Source organism: Seriola lalandi, unplaced genomic scaffold, assembly GCF_002814215.2.
Source record: "Seriola lalandi dorsalis isolate HSWRI2012SDOR001 ecotype SW California unplaced genomic scaffold, Sedor1 jcf7180002054441, whole genome shotgun sequence".
NCBI lineage: Eukaryota > Metazoa > Chordata > Actinopteri > Carangiformes > Carangidae > Seriola > Seriola lalandi.
Window position 1 is genome coordinate 712,972 of NW_019524994.1, and position 13,563 is coordinate 726,534.

A 13,563-nucleotide genomic window follows, 5' to 3' on the forward strand; every position below is an offset into this window, starting at 1 on the left:
GCCTGGCATCCACTTCCAAACTTCTTCTGTTTAAGAATGAGGCCACTGATCTTGGGGAACTTAAAACAGTAGAAATTCTTTTGTCGTCTCCCCCGGGTCTGTACCTCGACACAATCCTGTGTCTGAGCTCTCAGATGCTTTGACCTCATGGATTGGTTTTTGCTGATTGATAGATTGATTTGTGAAAAAAAGAGAATCTTAGCATAAGACTGTAACATAAAATGTGAGAAAAGTGAAGCGGTCTAAATACTCTCTGAATGCACTGTATGTAGGAAAGACGAGTGAAAGACTGTTCCATTTCACAACACGACTCGTGCCACAACTCCTGTAAGCCTGAATATTGCTGCAATCTTCTCTTTTACTCTTTCAACTGTGGTTATTGTTGGACAATGTTGGGCGATGAAAAATTAATGCAAGCTGAAAAATAGTAATGAACATATACCATGTGAATGCAGCTATAAATGAGTAAAGCTCTTTGCTTTGGACCTCCAGCCTTGACTCTGTCCAACACTCTGCCTTTGGGCTGATGTCAAATCCAAAGGCCTCACTGTTTCTGCTTTAGCATTCTGGCCGGCAGCAGAGCTCTATTGATTTGACTTGATTGAGCTGTTAAATAAATTTTGAGTCAGACATAATCCAATTTTACTCGCTGTCCTCACTCTTTCTACATTAGAAATTGGCAGCGTCGTCACGTAACCAGGAGTTTGGATTGAAAAGACAGCCTTGAGAGGACGGTACCCTGCACACAGAGGTTGCAGGGAGGCACGAGTACACAGCCGTGCACAGTTCCTGAAATAAATATTTTGCTATAGTTACCAAGAGCTGTTAAACTAATAAGAACAACAGTAATTTTCACCTGCCAAAGCAATTGATAGTCATTAAGAGACATGTAATCTCGGCTGTTCTAAATGCTTCTTCATGATTAGGATCAGGTGCAGTGTGTTATTTTAAAACTCGCTGTGTTATACAGTGGGTCAAGTTCATCATCAGCCCCTCTTCACAAGCTGAGATAATGCTGCTTTGTGCACAAGGAGAATTACAGTCAGCCATTGAACAGCTTGTTTGAAACGTAGCCATTGTTGTGCTTTGATTTGATTGGCTGAAGGACAGAGAGTGTACACTGGTCAGCAGGGAGAGAAAAACTGAATATAACTGAGGTGTTAAAGTGTTACGGTCTCAGCCAGTGGAGATTTTAGCTGCGAAAAACACATTTTACTGGCATTTGGTGCTCAGTGGGTGGCTATTTCAAACTGCACATATTAACACACTCTACAGAATGTGCCAGGCTTTTATTTTTGTATTCACAAATACAGCAAATGAGTCGACTGTACTTATGCCAATTCAGCAGTTATCACTTTCTAAAAAGTGAAATCCAGCAAAATATTAGACATCTGCTCAAGTTGTACAGATCAATTTATGTATAAATTGCAATGCAATTAGACAGTTCCAGCAATGAAATAGCAAGAGTCATCAGGATTAGATGGATTCTCTATCTGTACTGCTGTCGGCTCACTAAAAAGGTACGTGCTGGTTATTTTGTAGAACCTATAGTACCAAACAGTGCCACCAAATCCTGAAGTTTTCTTCCAGCTTTCTGTTGATGTTCTGCAACACAGCTGAACTGTCAAATACTGGTCCAGGTTGAAATTAAGGAATTCGGTGATGCTGTCAGACACTAAAACTAAATGAGGGATACTTGGGTATCTGATCATAAGGTGCAGTTATTAATTTTGGGCCAGTATGGGGAAGAAAAACTAAAACTGGTTCAGAGATAAAGCTCAGACATCCCTGACCTCTGATTTACTAGGATGACAGTATTATGTGTATTATGTTTTATTTCTATCCACCTGATTAATGTGAGTCAAGGGCATTCTGGGTATTATGGATTTCATTTTCATGGTGGTGATGTTATTTTTGTTTTTGCACCAATACTAAAACTTACTTGAAAAAACAAAAACAAAGTGGCTAGAAAGCTGCAGATTTTGGTGATAATTTCCGTATCACAGTTACCGATTAATGCAGGTTGCAGATAATGCAGCAATGCAGGTAACTTTGTATCCTGTTTTTTGGCTGCAGTCAGACTGCCAGACTCTGGACTGGGCCTTCACACCTGCGTCAAATCCTCCGGGGTCTGTCAGTCTGGCTCCAGCTCCTACTGCAGTGTGTCAAGTCAATATGGATGTGCTTGAGAAGGAGAAAATGTACACTGGGTACTGTAGTAGCACTGAGGCAAGCTAGAGAGAGACAGATCTCTCAAGCACTTGTGTAGCAGCTTTTCCCGTACTGTGTGACGATCTACCATTGTGTGTACAGTTTATGACTCAGGCAGACTTGGAGTGCGTGCTGTGTTCATCCTCTTTGCCAAGTCTTGGGGTTATGGCTTTAGGGGATGCCTTTTCTGACTGGTGATTTCCCCACTGGATAATGACAGCTTGTATAGCGACGGATAACAGAAATCTCTTAAGTGCGTCCTCACAGCCTATCTGTAGCTTTGTCGCCAGCGGAGGAGTTAGAAAGATTTTTTAGAGGTTAAATCTCATCTCTCCGCAGAATATTGCAGCCACATTAGCATATAAATGTGCTCCTTGTGAGATGCATGTTTAATATGGGCGAGATTTAAAAGTATAATCATACACAAAGTGATGATGTGGCAGTGAATGGGACAAACACAAGACAGGGGAGGTGTACTGATGAGCTTTACCACCCGCTTTTTTGTGCGAACCTCTGTGTTTGTATGTGTGAGACAACAGATAGTGTACATAAAGTGTTTGTAGAGATAAAGTGAGCCTATGTGCGACTCTGCGGCTGCCTGCCTGTGTGAATGACAGGACAATCAGCCGTGGCTTCAACAGGAGAAATATACACACTATTACTAACCTGCAATCTCTCCCCGCTCCTCTCCCCTTTCATCCCCCAATACCCTCACCTCACCTTACCTTGCCCCCCCCACCCCCCACACCCGTCCCTCCCCTCAGAAACCAAAGCAGAAAGACTGGCATCCTCCTGATGGCTTCATCCTGGGCCTGTGGACTCTAATCCTCCTGGTGTTTTTCAAGACCTACGGCGTAAGGCACCTCAAACACATCTTCTGAGGCCTCAGCATTTACGCTGCCGGATACCCGATGACTTGAAGCTGCAGACCTGAAGAGGGAAGGTGCAGTTTGTGACCAGCTTATTTTCCTGAAAATACAAAGAAGATGTATGGCACCACAACGGCTTGTCCAGATACTGTGTGATGCTGTTGGTGCCTTTTTGTTTTCTTTTTTTTTTTTTTTTTTTAACTTTTACTTTGGGATGACTGCTCTCCATTGGTGAAATGTAAACATTGGTGAATTATTTCATTTGTGACAAGGAAGAAGGGACAAATACTTCAAAGTGGTGAATCAAATATGCAAAGCCCCTCCTCTGCATGAGCATACCACTAGCGGTACTGCCATTTTAAACAGTTTTCTTAACTGTGTCTTTTTGAAGGACTGAAACTTATTTATTTTTTTTGTGTCAAAAGTTCTGTTTTGTCAAGCCATTGCATAATCGAGTTGATTTGGTTATAAATGCACTGAATTGAGTCTGCAGATAAGAATTTAATTTATTTTCAAGAGCACGCTGCTCTGCATATTTCAGCAGCAGCGTTTTTGTTTAAGTGCTACTCAGAACGTCCGCTCGGTCAGAAAAGGAAAATGTGGGATGAGGGCAGGCTGATTGGCTGTGAGTGGGCCGTGGAGAGATTACTATTTAATGTCTCCCCTGTCCATATACATTACACCCCTTGACCGTCATATCACGCTTGTGAAGGATAACAATCGCACATAATCCCATCTCGCATGATGGACCCATCCACTTTCCCATTCACCAAATTGCCCTCCCTGTGGAAACATCCATTAGCTCCCCAGCCTTGTACTCCGCTGATTGTATTTCTGGGTGATGGACAGCTATTTCCCCGGCCATTCTGCGTCTCGCGCTACAGCAGCGATAAGTGAGTGATAACCTAGTTAGCTGCCGGCTGTCCCAGATGAATCTTGTCTATGCTGGGACGTGTTTTCCACTTCTTCTTTTTTTTTTTTCTCTCTCTTCTCTGCCTTTCTCTTTATGTGCAACCACTCTGCATTAGGCTCATTGTTGGGGGGGGGGGGCCGCTGGTAGTTTATCTTTGCTCCTTGGCGCGAGGGCCCACCCATCGGGTGCGCGCCGCCACTCTCCCTCGCGTCTGAAGTGGAAAATAGATGGAGTTAGAAATGAAACCATAAGTATCGGAAGGCAGCTGCTGCGTCAGCCCCATCTACCTTTTCTTATACATAATTTATGCAACACTTATTTCTTCTTTCTCCTTTTTCCGTCCCGTTTTCTTACTTCTTGTAATCGCATTCCTCCTGCTCTTCTTTATGAGCCTGCAAGCACAATTTATTTCCGCAATTGGTAGGATTTTTGATGCTCCGATTAAAGATTAAACACGGAATCAAAAGGAATACATTTGTCTTTAACTACCTTTTTTTGAAAGATATTGAGCTTCCTTAATTACTCTGTAATGCTGTTTAAAGTCGAGATCTGCTTTTACAGTTACATCCTTGAAGGTATGCCTGGCAGAGCTGATAGTCTAATCTTATTTTATACCACAAAGACATCCTTGAAATTGGTGCCGCTTGAGTTGACTTACACACCTGCTCTGTTGTTCTCTTACTGGAAACATTTCAAACAATCCAGGGAGATTTTTAAAAGCAGTTTCCTTCCCCTTCCAGTCTTGCATTTCAAAAAGACATAGCAACCAGTGCATTCAAACCTCAATATGCAATCAGTGTGTAAACCAGGCTGGCAGCAGATACAATGAAAATTAAAGCCAGCCTATCTCAGATGGATTTGTTTGTTTTTAAACCCACTTCAAAATTGACTTGATCTCCTCCTGAGCCTCTCGTTCCTACTTTGGCACCGCCAGATGGAATTGAATGCACTCCACCTTCCCGCATGGTGATATACTTTCCCTTCTCCTCTGTCACTATGGTTTCTTTATGATAATAAAGATCAGTGTCATCCTTCACACCTGACTTAGATGGAGAGAAACCAGTCACAGGACAATATTAGAGCAGCCATCTCCACAGAGGAAGAGAGATTTCAGGCTGAAGCGTCAGGCAGGATGATCTGAATATGTCACACAGGTTGTTCAAACGATGAGCAGTGTCGCTGTTCGCTGGTGAGCGCACACGTATGCTGTGTGTCTTTTTAGAACTGGAGCGTCGACATTAGCCCCATGTGGCAGCTTGCTAAATTTAATGATTTACGCACAAACACACACAAGCGCACACATGGTGTTTGGAGACAGCGTGTGCGCCTGACAGGTTGTCCAATTTCCATGGAAACTCTGGATTTCCCACTGCTTGACTGTCAGTGAGCCTTTGTAATGTCAATCATTCTCCGGAATGATAATAGTAATTTTAGCAGTGACAGATTTTCATTCTCATCTGCAACAATAGCTGTGGCATAAATCACCGTCAGCAGCACTTGCTTCCTGTATTTTATATTTAACATGTGGCTTTTTCTTAAACTTTGAGTAAGAGGACAAAAATAAAGGAGAGGAGAGGAGAGCTGACACTCTGGAGGTGGCTTGGGCAGAAAGCCCAGTAATAAATATGAACAGCTTCCTCTTCTCTGTCCAGATTGCTTTGTTTGAGATTCATTCATTTATGCAAAGTTGATTTTACACCAAGTGTAAACTAAGAAAGCAAAGAGAATTCAAATGAAGGGCTGCTTGATATAAATGACATTTGTATGATAAGCATAGGAAATCATGTGCTGTGTCCTGTGATGAGAGTTAAATCTGATGAGACTGCAGTTCTGTTTTGACTCTGGAAACGGTAGTTTTAGTGACAGTTGATCTCTTTTATCAGCTTCTCAAACTACTATTTCCATGAAGAATGAACTTTCATGCTCAATTCCCAATTTGGTGATTCATGTGCTAATTTGTTTGTAAGACATTCATTTTTAATGTGTATCATGTGTGATCATCTATTACCAGGTGTATTAAGTAATTTCTTAAGCAAACATGGGTAATATTCACTGGTTCCAGCTTCTTTGAGCTTTAAAATATTCAGCTTTTTCCTGTTTGATGCAAGTGTAAATGAATATCTTTGGGTTTTTAGACTGACATAACTCTTGCACTGTGGGACATTTGGGGGCATTTTTTAAGTTAGAAAAAACATTAAGTTAAGTTTTACCCAAATTTATTTATTTTCTGACTTAGATGGTAAATGTTGGCGATGATTTGTCGGGGGAGGCTACACGCTACACTGCAGGAGGCTGAAGTTTAATTGTTTTTTTTTTGTTTTTTTTTTCTTTGTGCTGTCTATCTGTTCATTTTTGTCTCTTATCTGGGTCCAGGTTGCATTAAATTAATAATATAATTAGAAATAATTGTTATATATTGAGTGATTCTTTAATTAAATTGTATTTTATGTGGAACTAAAAAGGTCTTTAAAAATCCTCAAATTAGTGAACTCTGCACAAAGTCTGTTTACAGACCAAACAATTTGTTGATTAATTAAAAAAAAGGAACTGAGAAAATAACTTGGTTACAGTCGTATTATTATAATAACTCTTATTTTTAGAGGAGGATAAAGACAGAAACCTTCAGTTATTTTTCAGCCCTGTTCATAGTTATTTTCATTCTGAAACATCAGCAATGTGATTTTAAGAGATATTTTGTATCTTCAATTATTTTCCATGGCTTTACCACGTCAAAAAATACAGTGATAAGCCAAAACATTAAAACCAATTACCTGTTCTAATGTTGTGGCTGGTTGTTGTATAAAGAGCCTTGAATCCTCCTCAATGCATATTAAGTACAATTTATTGATCTGGTAAAGGCTAAGCTGTCCAATAACTGAAGTGTTCATGACCCTCTGTTGAATACTTGGTTTCCCTTCATCTTCCTCTAATGTTACCCTGATCTATATTCCTTGCCTTCATGTGATGAGGCAGTACTGTTTCAAATACAAAAAATATGCCCCTACGCTCTGTTACGAATGTGGTCAGGGATCTATTTGTAGCTCTGGGGAGTAATGAGAAGACCTTGTAGCGCTTCCTGTCTTTCATTATTATTTCAGTATAACACAGCCTGATGTCGTGAGCAGACGAGAAGAGAGATTGAAAAGTAAAACTGAAAGCTGCCATCAGTGACGGGTGAAGGTGAGTCACTGGCCTCCCTTCCTCCTCAAAACCTCAATGTTTCATCTCCATTTCTTGGGGCTACTGCTTATAAAATACAGGAGGAAATACGCTCATTTTATGTGTCACATTTTTACCATTCTGTTGTTGTTAAATATAGAAACAGCCTGATCGCAAGAAAACCGATAAAAATTATTTTATTGAGTGGAATGACATTTTCCATTATGTGCAAAAGACAAGAAAACAGATTAACATCACTGCTGACACGATCAATTAGTTGAGGAACAGAAAATGAATTAGCAGCGAAACATGATTAATTGCTAAAAGGAATTGTATGATATTTTGGGAAATGCTCCTTCTTGGCTAGAGTTGGGTGTTCAAATTGACACCACTGTCATGTCTATACAGTAAAATGTGGCTGAAGTGAATAGCCAGTTAGCTTAGCTTGGCATAAAGAGTTAAAATGGAAAAACGGCTAACCCACTCTGTCCAAGGGGCAGCTAAATCCATCTACCAGCAGCTTTAAGTCTCACCAATTAACACTTCACACGCTAGCTGAGGTGTAAAAACATTTAGCCGTCCTACGCAGGGTTATGGCCAACTGTCATTTTTAAGTTTGACTTTTTTCATGATTTACTTTTTTACTGTTCAGACATGAAAGAGGTACGTCTGTATTCATTTCATTCTCCTGGCAAGAAGGGGAATAACTATTTCCCAAAATGTCAAACAATTCCATTTAGTTAGTAATCAAGAAAAAAATTTGTATCACTGTTAATTGAGTATTTTGGGGTTTTGGAATGTGATTTGAAAATGTCTCTTCCGTCTCTGGTTACTTGTGATGGACTTTATTTCACTGTTTTCTGACATTCTGTAGACCAAACGATGAATTGAGAATGAAAATAATGAGCAGTTGCAACCCTAAATAACATTCTGTGATTCAGTGCAGAGTTAATTAGGCAGGAACTTTTGCTAATAAGTACAAATACACACGGACATTCGCAGATGAGTCAGCATCTCTGGAAAACACACAAACACACACACAGACACACACACACCTTGGTCTTTGCGACAGTACAAAGTCAGCAGCACTCAGAACCAGGCGACGTACAGTAGCACCACTCCTGCAGCTGTTGAAGTGTGAAAAGCAATCGTGTCCTCATCACAGAGGAAACATGATGGGAGTCAGGAGCACCTATGTATCTGACCCACAGCATCTGTCCTCTCATTACTCACGTTAGAGATGAGGGCAAGACCAATAGGGACTTAGAACCAGGATGTATCATTAAGCTAACCACAAGTCTCATCACTTTCTAACTCAAACCTGATTCTTATTCATGGAGACGGAGCAGAGAGGAGGAAAAAGTGAGGATCTCAGAGTGAGACAGAGACAGAGAGAAGGGGCAGTATACATGTAGGATATACTCCATCAAATGACAGGGGAGTGCACATAAAACACAATCAAGAGAGGCGAGAGTGACAGATCATATACTTATCAGTTTAACAAAAATAGAAAACCCGGTATTCTTCCAAACGGTGTAATTCTCTCGTGAGGTGATTCAGGCTCACAGAGGCGGCAGCCGATGAATATAGCAGGATGGATGCAGCCGCTGCTTCCCTGCTCTCGATCTTAATCTCCCACTTGTCTTCTGTGACATGGCTGTGCATTACATGGAAATCCAGCTTGTAGCTATATAAATCGCACTATTAACTGGTGACAGGAGCCGATGAAGCCTTTATGATACATATGTATGGGCGGCCAGAGGAGGTGCACACGCATGAGATAGAACCTCAGTGAATGTTACGCACTCGTCCTTCAGCCAGGAAATGGTCACTGCAAAGCTTAGCTTGGCTGACCCTTTAGTGATCTTTCAATGTACATATCCGATGCGAAGTGTAAATGAAAGTCAGGGAAGTTATTTATACGACTTTGAGCCTTGTTTCATGACACAGGAGTTTAAAGAATGTCGCCAAAACTGAACTCCTCAATCTTCGAAAACCACAGAGGAATATGACGTCTGAACAGTGATCATAGTGTCAAATAGCCAAAATTTAAACCAGGCTACACTATTATTACTATTCAGCTCACACTCTCCCAAACATTACATTGTTGGATTATGGGCATTGTAATGGTATTTTTCTTTCAATGGGCCGTAAGCACTGAATCCTGCTTGGCCTTCATCCAACAGAGGCTTTTGTGAAGAGCCCAACTTGTGTCTCCTGTGATTCCTCTGGTAAACATATGCATATACACACACGCACACACACACACATACACAAAGAACTGGAGGATCAACAGTAAGACACTGCATGCATTGAGAGTGGAGGGTGTGATGACGATGCCTTCTCGTACAACCTCACTTTACAAGGTTTTCATAAAAGGATGTACAACTTTGAACTAGTTCAGTGCAGTAAACAAAACACACTGCTGGAGTTGTAGTGGTGGAGCTGGAGAAATGTCCCTAACAAATGTCCAGCAGGATCAACAAGAGTCAGTCTTCATCTGTGGTAATTAGTTTTCATGTTTCATGTTTCATGCTTCATATTTTATCCATCCATCCTGTTAAGGGTCCAGCACCCCATCCTCAGTCCTTCTGACATGAATCTATACAGCATTTTCTTCACCCCAACACTGGTCACGTCTTCTGGGTTACCGGGGGTGCCGTCGTGACCGTTCCCTCCAGCGTCCGGTTGGCTGGGAGAGGCGGGGGGCTCCAGTCTGGCTGGTAGAAGTGGATGTCAAAAGTCCGTGCCCATTTGGCGAAGACCCGCTTCTCTGTGATGAAGCGGTGGTGGCTGCCCCGCCGTCCACGCTCGTGGGAAATGTACATGGCACACTCGTCTGGACCACGAGGCTCGTAGTAGTGGTAGGGGACGGAGTGATGCTGAGGCTCTCTGCAGTGGTTGAGAGGGAGATAAGAGAGAGATAACATTTAAAGATGCTGACATCATAATGTTTTTCATTTTGTGGTGAGGGACGGGGACTGATCTGCATGCTGTTTGTCTTCACAGGGCGAATGCAGCCAAATTTAGCTAGTTTTAATGTCTTTTAAATGTCACCTGCAGCTTAACACTGAATGAAAAAGCCAAATAAATAAAGTTTTGAAAAGTACTCTTACTAAAGACCATATTAGCATGGGATCACACCAGCCACGACACCTGTCAATATGTTGATGTTTCCATCCATGAGTACTCAGTAGTCAACACTACGTTATTACACGACTACTGAGTACTTGGGGATCAGAGCAGCCCATCTTTGAACTCTCAACTACACACTTCCATTTTGGCTTAATTTACATTTATGTTGTGCCTTTGCATTTGCGTTGTGGCTTGATTTGCATTCATGTTGTGCCTTTTGCATTTGTGCTGTGGCTTTTGCATTTGTGTTGTGGCTTAATTTGCATTTGTGTTGTTCCTTTTGCATTTGTGTTGTAGCTTTTGTATTTGTGTTGTGGCTTTTGCATTCGTGTTGTGGCTTAATTTGCATTCATGTTGCTTTTGCATTCATGTTGTGGCTTTTGCATTGTGTTGACCTGTCTGGGTCACCGTAGCCTATTGAGTAGTCATGTAATAATTTCATAGGCTTGCCAAACTACGCATTTTGCATCGCAGGCACGTGTTTTGACATCAAAGTAGGCTGGTACGATTTTGTCACACAGTTGTGTAGTACTGAAGTCTACACCAATGAGTGTCAAGCCTGCCGTAAAGCAAAACAAGAAGAGTTTGGCCAATCATCGCACTGGATTCATTCCCTTACCTGCACTCACCTTCTCAAGCAGGTATGATTGACAAATGTGATGTCATTTCAAGACAGAGTAGCTAGGATTCGCAAAGCAACAGGAACACTTCTGACCTTGGTTTTTTTTATCTCTCTTGTTGCCCCTCCTCACACCGGCTGGTTCCCCATGTGAGAACCACTCTTGAATGCAAAGATAAACAGACTGCGGAGGATGTGGAAATTTGAGATCATTATTTAATGAGACTTTTCAGGTGGCCAATGAAGTTCCATTGTCTGCATGTTGCAGAAGGTAAAACATGACTTTTCAAAGTATTCATAATATTAATTATGCAGCTAAACATGTCATCATAACGAGCAGAGCAGATCATGGCACACCTGGCTGTAAAAAAAGGCAAGTGCCTGCGCTGCAGAAATTCCAAGAAAGTTACAGGGAGAGATGACCATGCCTCTGCATCTCCAGACTTACCCAGCATGCATTTTTCAGAGCAATATTAATGTATTGGTAAGACTATCAATTAAAAGGGATACAAAATTCATAAAAATGTGTTAAATTAATTCATAATTTTTGATAATAGGAAATGATGCAATGGTTAAAAACAAATAATGATATAATAAATGGACTGCTGCGCCTCTGCAACATCACTGACTCAAAGCTCTGACGCATATTTCATTATAGCAGATACAGTAATGAGCATTATTCAAATTGTACTAAAATACTAAACCCATTCACCCAGCTCCTCACTTTCCATTAGATTAAATACATGTTTAAACCTGTTTTAAAGTAATAGATTGTGAGGATTTCACATCATGTGGTGAGCTGTTCCAGATTTTAGCCCCCACACACTGAAAGCATTTTGAAAAGTGTCATGTCATTGAATTTCATCTATTGCTGAGTATTAGTACGAGGTCAGGGAGAGTCATTGTGTTCTCTTTATCAGATATTTTCCAGAGCATCATATGAGCGGAGTATTTATGATGTGGCCAAATATATGTCGATGCTTGTGTTGGGACATTGTCATGTTGAGAAAGGGCTTTCCCCAAATTATTGCCACAAAGTTTCACTATTGTGTGAAAATGTCACTGCATGCTGTAGCATTAAGATTTCCTGTAGGTGAGTCTCATACTTCTGGCCATGTGTTGTAAATTGTAAAAGGCAACCCTAATGATGATGAGCATAATTCACCTTCCTTAATGAAGTAACTCCTTTTTTTTTTTTTTTTTTCAATTAATTTTGTGGTGATGAAACTAGACCTTTAGTATTTCAAACAATGTAGGTCCTTGAATTTTGTTAATCTTAATTCAGTTAATCTTCTCTCCTTCCTAGATTTTTCATACCAGCAGATAACACTGTTCACACACTGTTCTCTAATCCGCCTGTCAAGTGATATCTCAGATGCCACTGCAATATTAATGAGGCATTTCACTCTCTGCATTACAGCATTTTCATCTGCACTAATCCTCATATATAGTATATAGTTATGTATCTTCATATAACCCATTATATGTATTACATTTCCATATCTGTACATATGGAGTGTGGCCAGTCCACGTGCCTCAGGACTTGGATTGCACGTATATCAGACTCCATCAAGTTTTCAATGTAGCAAGAACAAATGAATCTCGCTATCAAGAGAATAATATTGTATGTACGCTTCTCTCAAAATGCTTCAATAGCAAGAGGGGATATTTTTGTTTCAGGACAAGTGGTGGTCTTTCATATGCAGACACTACAAATGCTGGTCCCGACTGCTTTTTCTCTTCTCCAGAGACATCATCATGTTGGTTTTTTGAAGTTTTGGGAACATTGAGTGTCTGCACTGGCAGATAAGGGAGAATATTCCTTTTGTTTCCTTTGTTTGTCCAAAATGTCACACACAAGAGATTTGCCTTTGGTTAAACTTTTGGTGAAACTTTCAGTCGATGAAATTATTCAGCGGTCTAAGGTTTATACCAAACACGATGTCATGAAAAACCTGACAGGGAGTTTTTCTTGACATCCTTGAGTCTCTCTGCACGTATTCACAGTGAAATAAAAAAAAAAAAAGGCAAAAACGCCACAAAAATAAGCTTCAGCCGGAGAAAATATGCACCTCACCACTGTGCTCCAGCATTTTTCAAAACTGCATTGCAATCGAGGCTTGTGCTGCCGGGACAGTAAATTAAAATTATGGTACAAAAAGTGACTTGGGAATCTGGAAGAGGTCACTTTTTCATTCATGCGAATCACATTTTTCAAATTCTTTCTTTAAATAGAAAGAAACTATGGTAGTTGAAAAAAAATAAATGTAAGCAGCAGCAACAGAGCAGCAGCTTAACAGCATGAAAAACTATTCCTCTGAGGATTAGAGAGAAAGAAAAGGAAGTGGACTAAAAAAAAAGGAGGGAAGAGAGTGGGAGGGAATCAAAAGTGAAATTTCATCCAGATATCCCTGATAATGTTACCACTGATGCATCACCCTTCATATCAATAAAGCATATTTGACATGATGTTAGAGAGAGAGAGAGAGAGAGAGAGATGGGTTTTTGAATTCTCAGTTGGATCACATCCAGTAAGATCTACAGACTTCACTTGTTTCGAGAGCTAAAAGGATTACTAAGCATCAGCTTAAGCCAGCAACTGCTGAGCGAAATGAACTGGCATTCCCTCTTCATTATCATCAAGATTGAATTTGTGC

At 40.7% G+C, this 13,563-nt stretch overlaps 2 protein-coding genes across 2 annotated transcripts in view; one reads left to right on the forward strand and one right to left on the reverse strand.

The window, feature by feature from the left end:
• pigk (phosphatidylinositol glycan anchor biosynthesis, class K) overlaps positions 1-6,399 on the forward strand; it is a 29,773-nt gene extending 23,374 nt beyond the window's left edge. Inside the window, exon 11 of the mRNA XM_023410915.2 lies at positions 2,976-6,399. Within this exon, the coding sequence (XP_023266683.1) occupies positions 2,976-3,092 (117 nt within the window). The 3' untranslated portion in view covers positions 3,093-6,399. The remainder of the gene's footprint in view (positions 1-2,975) is intronic.
• A 933-nt stretch (positions 6,400-7,332) lies between these two features.
• Positions 7,333-13,563, reverse strand: part of st6galnac5a (ST6 (alpha-N-acetyl-neuraminyl-2,3-beta-galactosyl-1,3)-N-acetylgalactosaminide alpha-2,6-sialyltransferase 5a) — a 51,554-nt gene continuing 45,323 nt past the window's right edge. Inside the window, exon 5 of the mRNA XM_023410922.2 lies at positions 7,333-10,044. Coding sequence (XP_023266690.1) covers positions 9,786-10,044 — 259 coding nt within the window. The 3' untranslated portion in view covers positions 7,333-9,785. The remainder of the gene's footprint in view (positions 10,045-13,563) is intronic.